Consider the following 20,306-nt stretch of genomic DNA (forward strand, 5'->3'; position numbering starts at 1 on the left):
GAATAGTAGAACAAAAAGGAGCAGAACAGTTTAAACTAGGATTTTGTTAAGATACTGGGAACACAAAAAAGAACCCATTCCGTACGATTCAAACATTTTGAGAGGCATAAAAGACTTATCCAGGCGAAGAAAAGTTACTTCCGGCTTCAAAAAGACTTGAAAGGCTTCAAAATTCGGGTCAAGAATCGAGAACCTGTGCCGGTGTACGCGGCCATGGATGCTAGTGTTTGCCGTACCGAACGGGACACTGACTCCGACCTTGGAGATGATTCCCCTCTGGTAAGTGTATGAGTGTCAAGTGGGAACTGTCCGTCAAGACAAAGCAAGGTGATTAGTTTCTCTGGGTGTTGCTTTTGATATTTCCATGGAAACCATTCATGAGCATTTGGGTGCTTTCATCGAATGTGTTATGAAGGCATGAATGATCGTTTGTTAAATCATCCGTTTCAGATATTTTTTTATATAGTTTTTTTTATTAAATCTTCTTCCTCATTCTTCTTTGGTTCATCAACCTCCAGAAATTTAATCCTGCCATATCTGGCTTTCTTTGAGTTCATTTACTCGTAGCTGAATAATCATTCCTGCGTACGAGGGATTGTTGCGAATGGAATTTTGTACCGGTCCTATCGTGTGAAGATAGCAGCCGCTAGCAAATACACCATCGGGTCACCCCGGTGCTGAGTAATGTGGTCCTTTTTATGTTGAATACTGTGAATACAGGTGGTTGAATGCCAGAAAATAGAAAGCAATGTAGATAATGTTTTCTAATTCAATCCAATAACTTTCAGTTTTGGTCATTTGTTTATTCAAAATGTCACCATAAACGCCATAAACATAAATGTCACCAAGTTATAATATAAAAAAATATTATAACTTCACAATCCCTTAAGATGGTAACATTAGCAAAAGTGTCGCGGGCCGCATTGGACCATTGGAGACTCTCGAGGGCCGTACTTTGTAGACGCCTTTTCTAGAGTATAGCTAACAAATATAAATTCAAATCATACATTTCCACGGTTTTCTTTAGAGTATTTTATAGTGTTATAGTTAATGAATCTGACGAGAATAATGATTTATACATGCATTTTTGTTCCAGTAAATGAATAAATTTCTGAATAAAATTTTGAATAAAAGTAAATGAAATAATAAATGAATGAATTTCAAACAATTCATTTATTTTCTAGGAGCCATGAATGACTAAAAGAAATGGGATTGTTTTACCAGTTATTGTTTATTTATTAATCTAAAACATGAGTCGGCACACATTTGCACGAGCAGGGCCTGAAAGTAGATAATTTTTTTATGATTTAACAAAGTTGTATCGGTTCTGCTGGTGCACGTACGTCTTTTCAAAATTACAAACTGTCCGCAGACCATTTTCATTCTTTAATACTTTGTTATATTACTTTTTTTAATTTCCGTTCTAATGTTACCTGACTCAAAATCCTACAAATACTTGCAGAATATAACAAAAACGTTGATGTTCATACGAATTTTGAAATCTTTGACAAAACTCTACCATCCTCTAGCCTTGTCACATGGTATCGATAACCGTTACATTTATTTTTGCGTGGACTCTTAAACGCAACTGCCTTCATTACATGCATTCTGAACTTAGCGTTTTTTTTTAGGAATTTTAGCACACTTTCAGACCATAGAAGTTTGATTGAAAAATGTAGACAAATATGACACATTTGATGTCAATGATAAATCACATATATACATTGTTACTATTCTGGTGAAGAAATCTTGTGTTGTTTTTACGGTCTTAAAAAAGTTTATATTGAGCCGGAGTCAATCTCTTTGTGGGCCGGATTTACCGGACCCTACTGTAAAAAATTAGAAATACTTTGGCTTCATTTATCTATGCTATCGAAGACTGGCAGTGCTTGGATTGTTTCATTTACATCCAAAGTTTAATTGTGGAAATCGAATGAAAATTACGTTAATTTTTTTACTTAAGATTCCCGAATCTTTATGATGGAGATTCAGAGTCGTTAATTTAGCTTAAAGATTCATTTTGGCCTTTGATTGCTTATCAGGTTCATTTCGGAATAGCTCTTAAGCTCGAGCCTGGTGCTGGCAAAAAGGTAGAAAGGTGGGAGACTAGGCATAAAGCGTAGTGGAGATTGACAGTTTGCCTACTCCATAACCTTAGCATAGGGCAGTGAGCATTTTTATAATTTTTTTTATGGGACGAACATATTCAAGGACGTAACTTTAGAATGTAATGTAAACGATACACGTTTCTTGCAAATGTGAAAACATTTTTTTAATAGACTGCATTTAAATTCTGGCGCATAAAAAGGCTCCCAAGCAATAAAAGAAAGGCTTCGAATGTTCGCGAGAAGGAGGAGGAGCTTTCAGATGTGTTTACAAATTGCGTCTCCCGTGACTACTTCTTGGCATACACGTGAGGGGGCCAACCACCCTTGTGTAACAATTGTTTACCGATTCTCAACGATGGACGATTCTCGGTGGATTAAGGTTTGAGGAAAGGACACCCAACCCACCGGGGAGCATCCCGGAGAGAACCGAAAAGGGGGTTGTGCATAATTATGATTTATATAAATATAAATGAACCAACCAGAGAACAAGTGGAGAATTGAAAATATGGGGACTGCATGAGCGAACCGGTGCGACGATCGGAAATTGCAGTGAGGTGTAACGCTAACTGCCTGCCAACCTGCAACAAAAATTGCACTTCACAGTGTGCAGTTAGTGCACCACCGGCAAGTGAGGAAGACTCCATCCGTTATCGCACGGTGACGACCACGACGAAGGATGATGGTTGTTGGGCAATTGGTCAAAAACTAAAAACGCGATTCACTTCTCGGAAGGTGGAAATCAACAGAAGGTTGGGGCAAGGGAGAAGAGACGTCGATGGAAGGGTTGTCCCGGCAAGACCAAAAGACGAAAGGTGCAGGAGGAATGAAAATGAAAAACAAACTCCAACGCGAGGAAAAGCGTTCAGCTACGATGGAGGGAAAAACGGTTTGGCTCGATTCGAAATGCCAATCCGAAGGTCTTAGCAGGGATTGTGTGTTTGCCTGTTTTGCACAAAATCACACACACACACCATTAGCTTCTCCTCTCGTCGTCCGTTTCCTATCCGTTCCGTATGGTTGTGTTTGGTACACCAATATCCGCGGTAATTAATTCAAAACAATTATCCAGCAATTAATACAAATTAACTTGAGAGAGGGTAGCCAATACGGTAACGATAAAAAAGCAGCACCAACAAAGGTAACGAAATGATTACAACCATTTGCGGCCATGGCTGCCAGTTTGCAATGGCGCCCGGTTTTATGCTGTGTGGAAAGGGCGCCCCCGTCGTTGTTTCGCGTTTCTGTATGGGGGGTGCGATTTTTGTTTTAGTTGTTGCTGCTACCACTGTGCGAGGGCAATTATCATTGCGCGGAGAGTTTGTGTGTGTGTGTGTGTGTGTATATGTGCGGATGATGGTACGCGGAGGGCTAGTTATGTTTTCCCGACCTGTTTCGGTGGCGGCCCTTCGACAGGTGAATCCGCCCGTTGACGGGTTTGATGAGGGCAGGAAAATGAAGTAAAAACAATCATACTTAAGCCGTGATGGGTGCACCTGACTGATAAGGTACTGTAGGGTGCCACACCGTCGACAGAGATTGTGTAGAAGACTAGCCTTTCTTTTGATTTTTCTCGTCGTATTATGATTTTCGAGACTGTTGCAGATATTACCACCTACCGCATACATACCAGACATATCGACAGTAACGTTCATTCAAAGTTCATTTGAATTGATTTTTCATTTTATTTATTTTTTTTAAATTTATGATAATATAGTCTCCTAGTCTTTACGATAATATAGTCTTCAATGTTCCTCCTGATAGTTGTTATGTTTACTGACTTATGAGGAAACAAAAGCGGAGGATTTCAAACCCTTTAGAATATCTTTGAGAGATTGATGAGAGATTCTATCTTCAGCAGAAACTTTTTTCTTGGCATCTTCTACGGAAGATTTGGAGCATGTTTTTCGAGATATTCGAGGGGATTCTTCGAAGTGCTCCTTTTTTAATCGGTATTATTGTTTTGATTTCCCAATTCTGAAGTAGTGGTCCACATCACAAGTACATTAGTAATTATTTCTTGAATCGCATTGTTCTGCGTGGCTTCTGAACATTCCATAACAGGTAACAGTTTCTCCAAATTCGGGCAACCTGGGGGTGTATTAGTAGCGGCGCCGTTCGTCACACGACAGGACCGGTCCAAAATCCCATCCTTACCAAACCCCCGTACGCAAGACTATCTGGGTATCTATTCGGATAAACAAAGTTAAAGAAAACCTGAAATGGCAAGCCCTAGATCCTGTTGAGGTTGTTGTGCCGATAAAAAAGAAGAAATTAGAAAATTTTCTTTTTAAAATCCGCTTTGGTACTTTGTTAGCAAAGCTTACGAATTGCTAATAGACAAACATATAAAAACAATCGCCTAAAATAGCTATGATTTTTCTCTGTTACCACCTCGTGCGCAGCATAAGCAAAATAAACGCTCGGCGCAAATAAACATGTAAAACCTTATGACAGGATTGTGCATAAAAGCAAATACGTGTTTCCACACAAGCAAAGCGCATAAATAACGTAGGAAAATTAGCAAATAACTCAATACTGCCCAATAGGATCGGGTGTCTTTTCGCGACGAAAAACCAGACGTCGTTCATTACAATGTGTAAACCGTTACCGATAGTTTAAGCTAACGCGCGGTTTCACAAGCTCTGCGAACCGATCGGCCGTCTCACCCGTCCTCCCAACGCTCTCCTCGTACTGTGCGATCCACTACGGTGTTTCCCCTGCCGGCCAACCCCGAGTACGTCACCGCGGCCTTAGCGAAGACAAACCGTTTAAAGTTAATCGCTCACTCGCTCGTAGACGGAAGTGATTGTGGCTAATTGATACGGCGGTGAAATTAGCATCATTTTATGATGGCAACCATCGTCCGGCCGTCTGTTCCGCGCACCAATGGACAACGGGAAATCGAGCGTCAGCGTGTGACACTCTGAAGGGTTTTTTTTTTCCCTACCGCTTTAACTCTTTTTTTTGCTCCTCTCCTTGACGTGTGTACGATTTGATGTCCGTTTTTATCTACTAACGCATTTTCTCCTCCAATTTGATTGATTGATTGATGCTGTTTGGCCTTCGATTGGTGTAATTTTTAGTGGAAGAGTTGTTTTTTGTTGTTGTTTTAATCGTTTTCTCGCTTTGAGTAGAAGAACTTTCATTTATACACCCAACAGATATATTATATCTTTTTTTTACATTGCGCCCATTCTATTTTTACAAGCAGGACGTGTGTTCAAGGTATATTTAGTACATCTGCTGCGAGCCAAGCTAATATAGCAAAATGTAAATCAATAATTCGAAAGAAAAACTAGAGGAAAGGATAATTATCAGTGCAAACCGAAAGCGAGCAGTGTGAAACTATTGATCCCAAGGGAACCGCTGTAGTAGTCGAGGGAAGTAGCAAAAAAAGCATACGACGATGGCTGAATTAATTTGCCGTCATCAGCATATCTTGGGAGAGTTGAAACAGCGATCAACTGTGTAAGGGCAAACGGACTGTTGCGAGTGTTCGATGAGAGTGAGAAGGCCGAATGGCGAATGACCACTTCTCGTAATTACCCTTGAGAAAGAGCGTTGGTAATTATCGATCGGTTACATATTCGAAGCCTTCCACACCGGTTGCTGCTGCTGCTACTGCTGCCGGAATTGAAATTGGAACAGGTCAAACCACAACGCTCAGGTGCGTACACAGGTGCGCACGCAACTAAGCACGAACGCATCGAACGCACGCTCGAAGATGACGCAGGGAAAAAAAGTACAGAGTGCATTTGGCAAATGCCATACAGTTGGCCGACAGACTTATCAAAGAGACGGCCGTCGAACCAGTGCAAACCCGTGGCATCGGCAGCAGTCAAGGCAGGATTTCGTGTTCCAGTCGGAAAAATCTTTTTCCCACCGTTCTGCTCACTGACAGACGACGGCAACTTCGTTGCGCGATGGACATTCGGTCGAAGTAGATTTTTGTTTTCACACGCCTAGCATTTTCTCACCAATTTCAAGGCACCAATCAAGTCGATCAGCGGCCCCGATCGGTTTGAAACACACACACACACACACCCTGTTGGACAATCGCAAAATGGGGACAATTTTCTGTCGGGTTTTAGAAAAGCGATGGAAAACGGTACGGAGGTTGCGGTTTTTAAATCAACAAATGCAGGTCCCGGTGTCAAATGCGTACTATTATCTGTTGCGGGTAGGATTTTGTTTCGCTGCGACAATCATGGTTGATAATGGTTTTAAATTGTCAATATGGTGAAAAGAAGTACGCAATAAGGAATAGTGTTATGTGGGCCATGTTTTATATTGGTGAGAAAAGGGCAGATTATTTAGAATTTACATCACGACATTATGATTTTGTGTGGCACTGTAGATCGGATCACATAGTGAAAAGTTGCTCGAGCATTTAATTTTCCAGCTGACTGATAACGCAGTTATAACAACTCTAGAATAAAATGCGACTTATTCTTATTCTTATTTGACATTAACAATATCGTCGTTGCGTCAAATATACTGTTTTGTGATATTATTTCCATTATATTATTGGGTATACTATCTTACGTGTGTCTTACGGTTGGATCTCTCTTTATAACATTATATAGTTACCTTTGAAGAATTATTTTATAGTTTTTTTTTAGCGAAATAATGGAAAGGTTTCGGTCGACAAAGCGTCGATTGCAGGAAGTGTTACGTCCTTTATTTAGTATGAAAACATGCTACAGGGGTTGGATAATTACGGCCATTCAAAAAACGCCAATCGCTGCGATTTGGATGTTAAAAACAAGTGGCATTCCAAGAATTTGATAACGTTTAAAGCCTTGAGGACCAGCTGTTTTTTTTTGGCTTAAAGAGTTGGGATTCATTCAAGCCGTGAATTAGAAATTGTTCGAGTAAAACTAAACGAACGGCCATTTCGCCCGCCGAAGATGTTGCTGGTAGAAAGTCATACTCTGCATATGATGGGATCAAAACGATGTTATTTATTACGAACTGTCTAGTTCCACCTTGACACTTTTATAGGAATACCCTTCTTTTTTAGTAGAGCGGATCACAAATTCCCCAAATTTGTTCTTATGCTCAATATTCGAGAACCTGTTTCTTCAAAAAGCATGAACTAGGTCTGGTATATCTTATCGATAAGGTGTTTACTGAGGTCACTAGCTTTTGAATGTGTCGCTCATAAACATGCAATTCTTGATTTTGACTAAAACACAGTATTTGGTATAAACAACAGAACATTAATTATAACTACATGAATAACATTTGCATAAATATAGTTATGATCTGTAAGCTTCATTCTATTTGTGCTATTTTTTGTTGTTTAGCTATCTCAATGAAATATGCATTGCAATCAACATTTTTTTCTTCCAAATCCACTTAAACAGCTTTCTATTACACGGCCGTAAGAAATAATTGACGTCCCCCTACCTACCGCAACGATTGAACGAACTTGAAAGTATTAAGTTATGTTAAATGTCAACGTTTACGTTGTGTTCGCATCGGCAGCCCGCACCCGTCTCCTATGCTACGATCTACGATGGCTGTGGCAAAAGAAGATGACGGAGCTTGTGGTTTTTCACTTCAATTAGATAAACCGATTCGAGTTGTTTGTGGACGATCACATCGTGGTTAGTGTGGTGAACATCGGTTCTGTTGCGTAACGCCATCCCCAATTGCCGGGTGGAATCTTTGTGTATCGAAATGCTGCTGCTCGTAATCATGCCGGGCTGTTCAGGTATTTCCATTTGGCCAAACCTCATCATTATTGCTCCGAAATGCCTTACCCTGTTTAGCACACGTGATTGAGGTTTCGAGGCGCCCGGGGTGGAAAGCTTGCCGATGATCGATTGCTAATAGAATTTGAAGCACAAGTAGATGCTTGACGCGTTGATGAATCGTTCGGTTGAACAATGATGCGGTTAGTTGATTTCGGTGAGCACTGGTGGGAAAAGTACCCCGACCGAGAAGAGATCCAATCCAATTGGGAATTTTCACATCTAACTCGTCTGTTTAAAACGTAATAAAAGAGCACAATCTAGCTGATCTTGAACGCTGTAACAAAGATACATCAACGTGTGAGCTTGAGTTCTATAATTTATATGACAATTTAGCTGAACATCAAATTGCAGTGTAATAATTGCGAATTAAAGTTCACATTAAAGTTCATACGAACAAATGATTTAATACAATCATATTTATTCGCGATGGTATTAGTCACGGGCAAACGTTCGTTCATACATAAATTAAGTTCAAGTGTTTAATACTAACAGAAGACAGACATTGTAAAGTGAAATGAACTTCAGGAAATTTACGAACACATGTTCTACAGTTAACGATAATAAAAAAAGTATTGTAAAGATGGAAACATTCTAAAGCACGTTGCTCATTTTACGAGAACAAATATTAATTCGTAATCACAAAATTTTATTATCATTTGTTTTCCGCGGGCACTTCATCGGGCACATCGTGCACCGAGACTCGCGCGTTGGAGGCCGGGGAAAAATTAGCAAAATGAAAATTAAAACTGCAAAAGCCAACGGCCCGTAATTGTTCCCTTCCTTGTTCTGCCGTTTATGAGCGCAAAAAGGTTGGGCTACCTACCGGCACCACACCAGATCCTGGTACGGTTGGTTGGGTGACCTAATGCAACGTGGCGGAGGAGGTGAGTGTTGAGGAGGCCACCGGAAATGGTAGGAAATTAAAAATGAGTGCCGCTTCGGGTTGCGGAATTAAAGGCATTCCATCGATTTTCCCCGCACACATGCCCGTGTTTAGCTCCATTTTTAATCAACCGAACCGATTCATTGGTGTGCAAGCGTTTGACGTGAAGCGGCATCTGTATGTGCGTTTGCGTATGTGTCCTCCGCGTTAGGAGCTGTAAAAAGCTGCGTTTATCACCGACAAGCAACAGTGGAGAAATTGGTCCGCTGTATGCACACCTTGTGCAAGGGATGGAACGAGCAGGCACGATCGTCCTTTTCCCCTGCACTGCATTTGTATGCAACGGTGTGGCAAGCTGCAACGGCCGATGCTTTGCAATGACGATGATGCCCCCCTCTGTTTTCCATCTGTTACCGTGCCTACCGTGGATGTCGTCGGACCACAAGTGAAGAAGGGTAGGCAATAAAAATTAAATTACAAATAGGCGTGGTCTATCAATGGGAAGTGCAGCAGGAATGCATTTGCCATGGGGAGCGAAGGATGGAGATCGTGCAGGGACACCAGCTCGGAAGGCAGGGGTATACCACTTTAGTTTTATTACAATTTTACACCCTGGCAACCTGGGTTAGCCGCGAGTGGACAACCTGGTGGTTCGAATCGTTCGCGAAGTTGTCCAGTTTTTAGCGAATACCTGCCGAACGCTAAGCCATCCTCATCGCGAACGCACCCTTGCTTCGCGTTCTCCGACATTTTATCGCGCCAACCCGCTAACACAAAGATGCATGATAATGCGTTGAAGCATTCATTAAAATTCTCAATCCACTCCACTGTTAGTTCGCGCCGGGAAGGTTCATCGCGTACGTGCGTGGTACGCGCTTGTATGTAGGGTAGGCCATGTGGCTACGTTTATCCAGTATCTCCAGTTCACCATTTAATGGACGGTGATTTTAATAAGTTTCTTTCCGTTTAATCGCGAGACGGCAATTACACCCAAGCACATTGTTATTCAGGACTTTTTTCTCTTAGCAATGCTATGGGTGAACTGAAGCTGCTCGTAATAACAATATTAGCTGTCTTGCATTCTTGGTCAGTTCATTTTAAGGGATTTTTATTCTGAGAAAGGTTAACTGCTTACTTTTTTGAATACACAATCTTAGATAATTATTAGTTATTGTCGATTATCCGGGCGACTGCGGACCGTTTCATACTGTTTAAACGATTTCCATGGATAACAGACCATTCAGCATTGTGCGTGTAACATTTGAAGACAAAGATGACAGGCAAACGTTAAACACATATATGTGTTTTTAATGTTTAAAGTTTTTATTTATTATCATTGTTTAGAACATGTTCCAGGTATAAACTCCCTGGTCCTTTGTCTACACCATTTAGTAAACTCTCGAGTCCCACTAGAACACTGTGGTTAAATGGTAAAAGAACTCCAACCGTTTCTACTAGCTGTCACTTTTGAGCTCACGGAAAATGCACTCATTGGTCTACCAGGCCCCGCGTAATCGATGTTCTACTGTGTCTCAATAAAATTGTTGCAGTATTAGTAACAGCAAATTATCAAGAGATTTGCAGTTCGTTGGAATTCTTTTGACAAGTGCACACATGCTGAAAAACATATGCTTAATTATATGCTCGGTATCGTCTGCCATACAAAAACCATCTTTTTATTGGCCATCAACACCTGCTTCTTAAGAGTTGCTATGCTATTTTTGTAGTTATTTTTTAGTTTTTTTACCAACACTGCATTTGGTGTATTCTTTTCATATAATTTTCACTTTTTATGGAAGATTTTGCAGTAGTATTTAATGTTTCAATTTATTATGTGTGTAAAAGTTAAATATTTCAATGTTTTTTTTTTAAATTTTACTACTGTAAATTAGCGCTTATCGACAAACAAACACCAAACATGCAACGTTAGTCATATTTGATTGGCGATTATGTACTCAGGAAACGTGACCAACGAACCGTGCCTAATTTTGGCTGCAATAATTGCAGGCGACTGTTACGGATAGTTACTAAGTTTCCTAAGTCGCCCAGAACATTACTTCCACACGACGACTGATAACGCAAAGGACGAAAGAGAAAGGCGCGGCTTGGTGTGTGTTGTTGTTGCGCGGCTAATGTTTCGTACAATTTATTTTAAATTAAATCGATCCCTCGGCGTACAGTGTTCCATGCTAGGTCTGAGCTATTGAATTGCGCAAAATCGAAGGCCATACTTCGTGAAGCATCAGACGAGTACCGCCCCTCCCAGTGTACATGTGCATTGGGCAGGGTTTATTTACGTAAGGCCACAACTATGTAAGCGGACGCAAGTATGTAGCGAAATTTTATGCATGCAGCGTTGACGCAAGCTTAGCACGTTTCGATATGGCAAAAACCAGTAAAAACAAAAAAAAACTTGAGAGTTCTGAGATGTTAAAAAATAATTAGAAATTGAATTGATCAAGAACATCATTGGCTTTCAAACTGTTTATTCCAGTTAGAATGGCAAACAATTGCTAACATTGCACATACACTAAAAACAAACGATACTCTGTTATGTCCATCCACCCTCGGTATAAGTAGATTTGCCACATATCTTTAACGTGCCTAATGTTTGTGGAGTTCCAAAGCAGCTAGCTAACGTGTCCATTGCCGTTCGTCGCGACAGGCATTCTGAGATACTTACTAGAATTCTACCATAGAACGAAACCTTCGCTAATACCCACCAACGCGCACACCTACCCATGTGCGTTCCATTTAAATTAAAATCCGTATGTAATATCGAATTTCCTTCGTTTATATTCACCACAATTTTTTTTTATATTGCTATCAACAACGTGGCTGTGGCTCGTGTGCGTGAGCAAACCGTAGCAAACCGTGGTAAAGGCGTCCAGGTGTACCGGTATATCGGTCGGCACAAGACAAGCGTCTAGCGGGCTTCCTTCCAGGGAAGCCACGCAAGAATGCACCTCTCAAGAACTCGCTGTGTCACTGTTGTAAGCCAAACGAAGACGATTTGATTCTTCTTCGCAATAAACTGCACCAGAAACAGTATCCTAACTGGACGGTACGGAATGATATCATAACGCCGTCTCCCCCTCGCTGGTCCGGTTCCGAACGGAAGGATTTGAAGGATTCAATTTCATACTGTACGCGCTTATATGTCTGTACGCGTTGCCTTACCTTACACATTACCAGCCCAGGTCAATGGACACGTCTCGGAAGGGAATAAAGTAGATCGATACATAAATCATAATGTCATAATGTTGCCCGCACCGTACGTCTCGTAGCACCACCGTTGTCCTTGCTGTCAGTTTCATAATTAAGTTGCTCGGCATTCTGAGGAATACCCGCACGAGGCTCATCGATCGTGTGGCTGTTTTCGTTTTCCGAATTAACAGGGAAAAGCTGGCATATTAACACTGCTCGCACAAGCGAAAAACATGGTTCTGTATGGGCTACAGGGCATGACGCCAGTTGACAAGCGTGGTAAAATTGTCCGCTACGAATTGTACATGTACGCGAAGCGAAAATGGGCCAATTCCATTTTTCACGCCTTGTTCCGGCAAGATCCGATGGGTTCGGACCCTAATCGACTCACCAGCAAGAAATCCAAATTGTATGGGTCTGCTTGCGGGTGCCATAACCCATGAACCAAGTGACATATTCCAGTTCTGGCTTGTTCGTAATAGTTTCTCGAAGGGTTTTTGCATTCCCTTGCCCAGCATGCGTGTCGATTGTGATCAGCAAATCAGAATCCGTAAAGGTCATCGGCAACCGGGTCGGGTCTGGTTAAAATAGATAGCTTTAACAACAATCGAATTTGGCTTGGGATAATTGGAAAATTGGGATATGAAATGTCATCAATGAAATGGACAACTTCGTTCGGCAAACAGAACGTTACCCGCATTGCGATCATTGAACATATCGGTTCTGATTCCCAACAAGATTTGTGGGTAAATGATATCAATTGAATGAATTATAAAGCTTTGTTTGTTGAAGGATCATTTCTATCTGCAGCAGAAAATTTGGTGGTTTGCATGATTTGGTTATTTATTTAATTAAATAAACATTTATCATTGTTATGTTATGGTTGGCCAAACTTTAAATCTGTGATATTTTGTTTTAAATGTTATAACTAATGGTAAATCCTTAGTCCTTTTCTTAGTATAAGGACATAATATTGGGTGGTACTATATAATATTTTAATGCACTCATTTTCACCATGTAGTCTTGTTAGTATATACAATTGTGACTATGCGTGGTAGATGTTCTATTGATTGGCTGTGGATCGACCGTGTCGTTTCTATTGTTGTGTTTATTGTGATGTGTTTTCGTCGATCGTGTTATTATTTCTATATCATTAGTGGTGGTATGATATGGTTTCAACTTCGTTCTTGACGCACGTGGATCGGGCTTAGCTTGTTGATCGGTCTTGGGCTGCAACAAAACAAACAACAAATAGATACAGACTGGAAGACACAGAATACCCTGTCTATTTTGTCTCTATACCAATGTAATAATATTGAAAAACTTTAAATGTACTTTGAATATTTTAAATATATTAAATTCAATGTATATAACATAAATATTATTAAATAATAATATTAAATTAACATCATTAAGTATTCAACGTATTGGTATGCACAACCTTGTAGCTTTGGAAATATCTGACAAGAACGAAATTCGCTTTCAATGTACAACTTGGTAGAATGCATTATAAAAATACTATTTTTTCTTATATTCATGCTACCATCCAAGCAAACGCAACGCAACGTGGTAATGTTCATTGCCCGTGGTATATGCAAATGAATTAAAAAAAAACATATGCTCTTCTATAGACAAGTCATAATTATCGTTCATTAGCATGTGCTCCATGCACGGGCATGAGCAGAGAGCCCCAAGCCGTGTGTGTTGTGCCGAGGTGGCCGAGAATTCTTTTAGCAAATCACGACCGCCTCAATGCCGGAGCTAGCTGTTTGCATTAAAGCACCAAGAAGGAACCCATACTGCACCACTTCTTCCCTACGCACCACCGGCGGGAGTCCGTGCTTGCCGGGATCGGGATGAATTCTCCACATTACATTATCCTGATCATCATCATCATCGTTTGATCAAGGAAAGTTGTGTAGGAGCAGCAGAAGACGAATGAACGAAAGGAAATAAAAAAAAATGTACGCTGTGCGTGAATAAGCGAGCAAATATTGATTTTACCCTTACGAATGTATTTATCGTCCGTGTGGTTCGCCTTCTGGCTGGATGCATCGAGCGCATCCGATGCACTGCGGTCGAATGACCCCACGAGACACGGTCTCCGGTACGGGATTGGGCCGGTTGCACTGGGCCAAAGTCACACATTGATATTAAAAGGCTGACCGGGACCAGGCGGGCTGCTCGTCAGTTTGAGCGAGGGCCGGCTTTCTTGTTTGTAATAATGCATTTCAATCCCTCCGCCGTGTCTCTCTGGGCTTTTCTACCGCTTAACCCGTGGTCACTTTTTCTGTTGTTGTGTTTCACTTCTAGCCGTCGTCTGTAACCGTTGGAGGCTGTTACGGTACGGTTGAACTATAAAGCTTTATATCGCACGTAATAAAGCAGACTCGTGTTGAAGGGCGCACAGGGAAGGGTGGCTGGAACTCACGGGCGAGAAGAGCGCACGGTAATCTATGGACCACCTAGAAGCAATCGTATTCGAGCTGGAAGGATTCTCGTAATGCTAGCACACGAGAAAGTACAGGGAATTGAAATACACGAACGCCATGTCCTTTGAATGTTTCTGAGTGCTACCGATTGACTTATGAGAAATGCAATAAGCAACACTATACCCTACACTAAGCAACAAAGTTGCCTTCTTGAAAGACAAATACTGTGCACACTTTTACCTTGAATTGAAGCTGTGCCATTTTATTCATTCATGACCAATCGGTGGCATAATGTTGAATATTCGTCTCCATAACGTTAGGCGTACGTGTAGGAGCGCTTTTTATTAATTAGTTTCGCCTTTCGCTTCCAACCGATTGTGTCAACAGTGCGATGACGCAGCGGTCACTTTTTTGTGCCGATGTGGAAATTAAAGTTAGCATGGACGTGTCTTTAAAGCTGTGGCCCAAAATGTCATTTGCTCAAAAAATTAATATTTCTACTCACAAACCATTTTTCTCTCTGTGCAACAGCACAAAGCGGTCGTAGAAGTTTAAACGATTTATCCAAACAAGTGCAAAACACCAAACCGGACTATAAAACCAATAAAGAGCAACCCTGGCCGGGCACTCCCTCCCGAAGAGGATTGGCGTCTTTGTGTTGTGGCCTTTTATGTTGGTTCGGTGTTGCACACGGAGTTTTACTTGTTCTTTTTTTTACATCGAGCGCATTAATAACACTTGTTGAACGCGGGACCGATCTTTTTCGGTTTTTTGGTCTAATATTTACATTACATTTCGGGGTACCTCGATGATGTGAAGTGGTGGTCAATCCTTTCGTGATGTGTCGATTTCCAGCTAAGAATAAAATAAACCTACCCGTTTCGTTAGCATCATCATCCTTCGCTTCAGGGCGGGGGAGACATGCTTGATCATGCAACATAATAAATTGTTGTTTTTGAGCTGGAATTTGGTTGGCTTTTACTAGGTACAATTTTTAATTCAGACGATAATGTTTTAGTATTTCCTCCAGAGTTTTGTTCCGCAGATTACATAGCAGAGAAGTATAGATGTTTACGATTGAATGTAAAAATTCCTGTTATCGTCTTATTTTTACGCTCAAACAACGATCGTTCGATTCTTTGTTCATTCGCAAGTTTGACATATTTCATCATCAACGCGCGAGACAATGTTGATTTTCAAATTTCCTGTTTCCTTCCCTTTGATGCATCATGGCGTGCCGCAGGAAGGGATGCCTTTGCGGGGCGTGTGGGTTGATGTTGAACCAGTGAAAAGGCTTGAAAGACTTGTAGTGCGTTTTTTGTAGTGCTTTGTATCTTCTGCCATCCCAAGATGATAACCCGCGCAAGGAAGTGGAAGGAAGCGGCTCGAATGTAAAAGAAAGCGAACAGTGAAGAAGTGTTAAATGGTCGATGAAGGAAAGGTGGACCCAGTCTGGGGAGGAAAGCAACACCAGAAAAGAAGGAGAAAAATCAAAGCAAATTATGTTACGTCTCTTCCTCCCACATTAGCTGCTGCTGGGGGTATTATTTGCTTAAGAAAAGAATTTCATTACAATAAAGCCCGGAAAAAATACCCGTAAATGCCGTTGCGGGTGCCGCCGGATGCCCGAGGCCAGAGAGCGCCTCCCGAAAGCTGACATTTTTTGTACAGGTCCGAGTCTGTTTGAGATTGAAGATCGATGTCTTTTCATATTGTAATACTATGGAAATGGCCGGTTCGTTGTTCTCGAGTGTTCCGACATTGGTACAATATTTATACCAATTCACAGTACCGCCGATGTACAGTGTTTGCGGTGACCGTTTACAGGCGTTGTCCAATCGACTGTGCGGCAAACAGTACGGACGCTTTGAACGGTCATTATTATTCCATCCTTCCATTTGGACCATGGACACCCTCACATAGTTCCGTTTGGTGGTATTTTTTTCGATCGATATCATCCACCAATGGAAATCCCAGAGAGACGTGAACTTTTATTACCCCACTTCCGTTCACAGCGAGTTCTCGCGCCCGGAAAGGGCAATGTGTTTGAAGTGCGTCAAGACACAATTCCCGATCGTGCCTGAGATCCGGTCCTACGGAATCGGGAACTACAGATTTGGTTTCATTTAAATGTCTGTTGAATCAATAAATACATTGCGACTTCTTTAAACACCGCTTCCGCCATTTTTTTCACTAGTGAGATGAGTCAGGCACGATAAGGTGTGACAAAAACAACCAAAGCAGCAAACTACTCTCTTCTGGTATGTAATGAAGTATGGTGCTGATCTTTGGTTCGATGGAAAGCGACACACCTCATGTCCGGTGGGGTATTTGGATATATGGTGGAATTTATGCGCAATTGGGACAGGATGCTTGGGTTGTCTGTTTGCCAGGGTGTGATTTAATGAATTGGTGTAAAATGGAGTATATTTGGGATAGCAATCATGGGTGAATAGTTTGAGGTCGTACTGTACGTCTCCCGAGCTGATTCATTTTTGGATAAATATGCTATTGTGCATTGCTCATTATCGTGAAATTTATATTAGAGTAGCTGTCGTTGTGGTATTTTATAAATGGAATAATGTAATATATGTAATAATAATGTAATAAAATACCATTATTTGCAGCATTATTTGAATAGTACAATAAGTTAATAAGTACAGGCAGTCCCCAAGATACGCTATTATAGTGGACCGCTATAACCCAAGAAAGATCCGCGTGCAATATCGTTTATTCTTCAACGATGCAGACTCGACTTTCTTTTCTACTCTTTATTTATTCTGCAATTCTGATTACTTTCAGAAGGAAAACATTCGCAGGAATTAAAAAAATAAATATTTTATATGAAAAAAGGGAGGCATTTTCGACCAATCTTCCTCTTTGCTCAGATTTTGTGCTGCCTCAACTGCTCCTAAATCCGTGTATAAGGGGAACCACGTATCTCGGGGACCTGTACTCTTCAACAACACCATCGAGCTGGGTTTAATCTCATCGGCGTACATTCATACGCACTATCAACTGCGGTGCTGGTGTAGGGAATAGAGATTCTATACTTTATCCTTAAAGATCCATTTACGTAATAGTAAGCTATTGCATCAACATTGCTAACATAACTATTAAATTACGGCATGAAAACTATGAAAACAGTCATGGAGGCAGTTAAGAATGTGATTTGTGCTTCCCAAAAATTAAATACAAGTTTTCTCAAAAAGTGTCCGAATTTCCTAAAAAAAAGCATTGTTCTTCAAGTTGGTTATGGTTATATTATAGAATTATAAAGTATAGTTATTTCCCGAGCTACACAACACTCGCTAATTCCAGATACGCAAATCTCAAAATTTTGACAGTTCGTGTAATATTAAATGCCATGTAGTTTGCAAATTACCTATATAAACTTAAGGAAATATCAAACAATCATTCCTACTTTATCAAGGTTTTTTTGAAACTTTAGAATATTATTTTTTGTGTTTTGATAAAACTTTATTCCTCCTGTAACTTCACACTTTTCTTAATCGCTGTTGTAAAGTAGGAGCTAAACATCTTGATCAACACTCGCTACCATCAACACTCTTGCGCCTCTGATCAAAGCATCTTGTCATATCTTTCATTCACTGTCAGCGCAACATATTGTGTGGGCAATAAATTATTCAATTAGATTCCATTCCTCGTGGTGCGAAGAAAAAACCCAAACCCCATCCTACATACCGCACTATCAACACAAACACGTTTCTTTGCAAATTAATATGAGTTTTTTAGGTGTTGTTTTATTTCATCTTTTTATTCATCTCCTCTCACCTGATCTCGCGTTGACCACATGTGACCTCCTATGGTCTCTGAACTTGTGTCAACCGCCCGTTTTGGCGGTTGGGAGGGTGTAATAAAATTCTTAAATGATGCTGGGAATGTTTTCTCGATTGGTGTCTGCGGTGACAAAAATTGTCAAGCGCCGCTTCTTCGTTATGTGTCCGTTTGTGCTGCCTTGCAGCATTCTTCGTTCGGAATCGTATGTTAGGTGTTAAGTAAATCGCTTCCAACTTCAAACACTTCCCTTGATCGTGGCACTTCCCTGCGGATGATGGTGGTTTTCTCTCACACGTAATCGAAACGTTTTTTTTTTTTGCTGTATCCCCCGAGTTTCTTTCTCTCTAACAAACGGACAGAAAAACAGAGGGAGCGTAAATATTACATCAATTTCGTTAATTTGACAGTTTAATATCAACGGAAATCCACTGGCTTATAAAAGTGGCTATAAAAGTGCTACCGATGTGTTGTATTTTATTTTCATCGCCCATGCTCCCGGGGGTCGCCCGAAGTGTGGCGTACCGAGACGTGATCACAGAATCATGGATTGTTGATTGGCTAGGTACCGAGTAGTAGTAGCAGCAACAGTAGTAGCAACTATGCAGCTAATCTCGGTAGCAAATCTCAGCTTCTTTCGCTCAGCATACGCTCTTGTTTTAGAGTGTGTAATGACGATCCCTTCCCAGAAATTTGTGTGTGTATTCGTTTTCTAGTACAGCACGTTCCGTGGGTGCCTTCGTCTCGATGCTAACCAGACCGAGGATCGCGACTCGCACCGGCGACAATGTATCAAAATGAGTGTTAAATATATGGACGTGTCGGTTAATCTTGCCACGACAGTTGTTGTGTCAGCGCCAGAAGAACGTGGTCGAATGCAGGACGCATCAGTACACCCAGTCGCCCCAAACACACACACATGCACGCACGACTGGCGTGCGCTGGTTCACGATCTCGATTTGTGTCTCCGATATGAGGAGGTGGTGGAAGGTTTTTATTTTTCACTGGTATGTTCTGATGTGACGCGTAGTTCATAATTAATTGTTTTCTGTCTTATTTTTACCTTTCTGGGCCACCAATGAGAGGGAATATTTTATTTCCTTTCCATAAAATAGTTTCTATTACGATTGTTATTATAATCCAATATTTAAGTTTAAGTACACAATGTAGAGCGTGTTTATTGCACCACTTGGGCTCCTTTCCATCAAACAGTACCACTTATTAGTCCTTTTCATTCCTCTATTCCAACCAGTCCAACACAGCAGACGAACATTCCGATCACGAGACGGATCCAGGCCAGGACGGAGAGTCGAGCGACGAGGGCGTTAATGTGAAGCGCCCGTCCCCGGACGCAAAGATGACATCCGGCATGGAATTTGGCAGAAGTCCAGACCATCACTCGGAGCTAAGGTAAGACCAATGATGCGTTGGACGGTGACCGCGGTGTCACCGGTTCTAATTAAGATCATATTAATTTTCACAAAAACTCCTCTTCCCACCATGCAGCCAAGCGACGGCGGCAGCAGCGGCAGCAGCGGCAGCAGCCGCCGCCCAATTCGGCGCAAACCATCCACTGGGAATGCTCGGCAATCTGACGGCACTCAACATGAATATGCCGGGATTGTCCGGGTTGGCGTCTGGGCTTGCGGCAGGCCACCATGGCGATGTGCTCGAGAAGCTAAAGATGCAGGTGCGCGACATGAAGGTGGGAGCGCTGATGAGTGAACAAATGGCGGCCGACTTAGCGGCCCTTCATGCGGCTTCGTCGCCGTTCGGTGCAGCGCTGGCCGCCAGTGCCGCCAATGGAGCGGGTAATGGGATGGGAATGTTCGGCTCCGGAAGAGAGGAACATCGTGGTGGAAGCGGTGGTTCTGGTTCTATGAATACCGGTAATGGTGGTGCAGGTGGTGGTGGAGGTGGGTCGCAATCACAAACAGGATCTCAGAATGGGGGTAACTTTTCCTTCACGCTACCGAACGCACCGATCAGCAAGGATGGTAAGTTATCAGCATTTTTTTTTGTACAATTTTATTCAACTAGTATTAAAACTTTAAAAAATGCGTATCTTTATTAAAACTGTGTACTCTATTATTACAAAGTGGTGAAGGTATGAATG

The 20,306-nt window shown here is 41.5% G+C and overlaps 1 protein-coding gene across 1 annotated transcript in view; it reads left to right on the forward strand.

Moving 5' to 3' along the window:
* Positions 1-213: 213 nt before the first annotated feature.
* The window catches only part of LOC128711325 (protein dead ringer), a 96,419-nt gene continuing 76,326 nt past the window's right edge, over positions 214-20,306 (forward strand). Inside the window, exons 1-3 of the mRNA XM_053806194.1 lie at positions 214-279; positions 19,443-19,600; positions 19,697-20,187. Coding sequence (XP_053662169.1) covers positions 214-279; positions 19,443-19,600; positions 19,697-20,187 — 715 coding nt within the window. The remainder of the gene's footprint in view (positions 280-19,442; positions 19,601-19,696; positions 20,188-20,306) is intronic.

Source organism: Anopheles marshallii, chromosome 3 (genome assembly GCF_943734725.1).
Source record: "Anopheles marshallii chromosome 3, idAnoMarsDA_429_01, whole genome shotgun sequence".
Classification (NCBI taxonomy): Eukaryota; Metazoa; Arthropoda; class Insecta; order Diptera; family Culicidae; genus Anopheles; species Anopheles marshallii.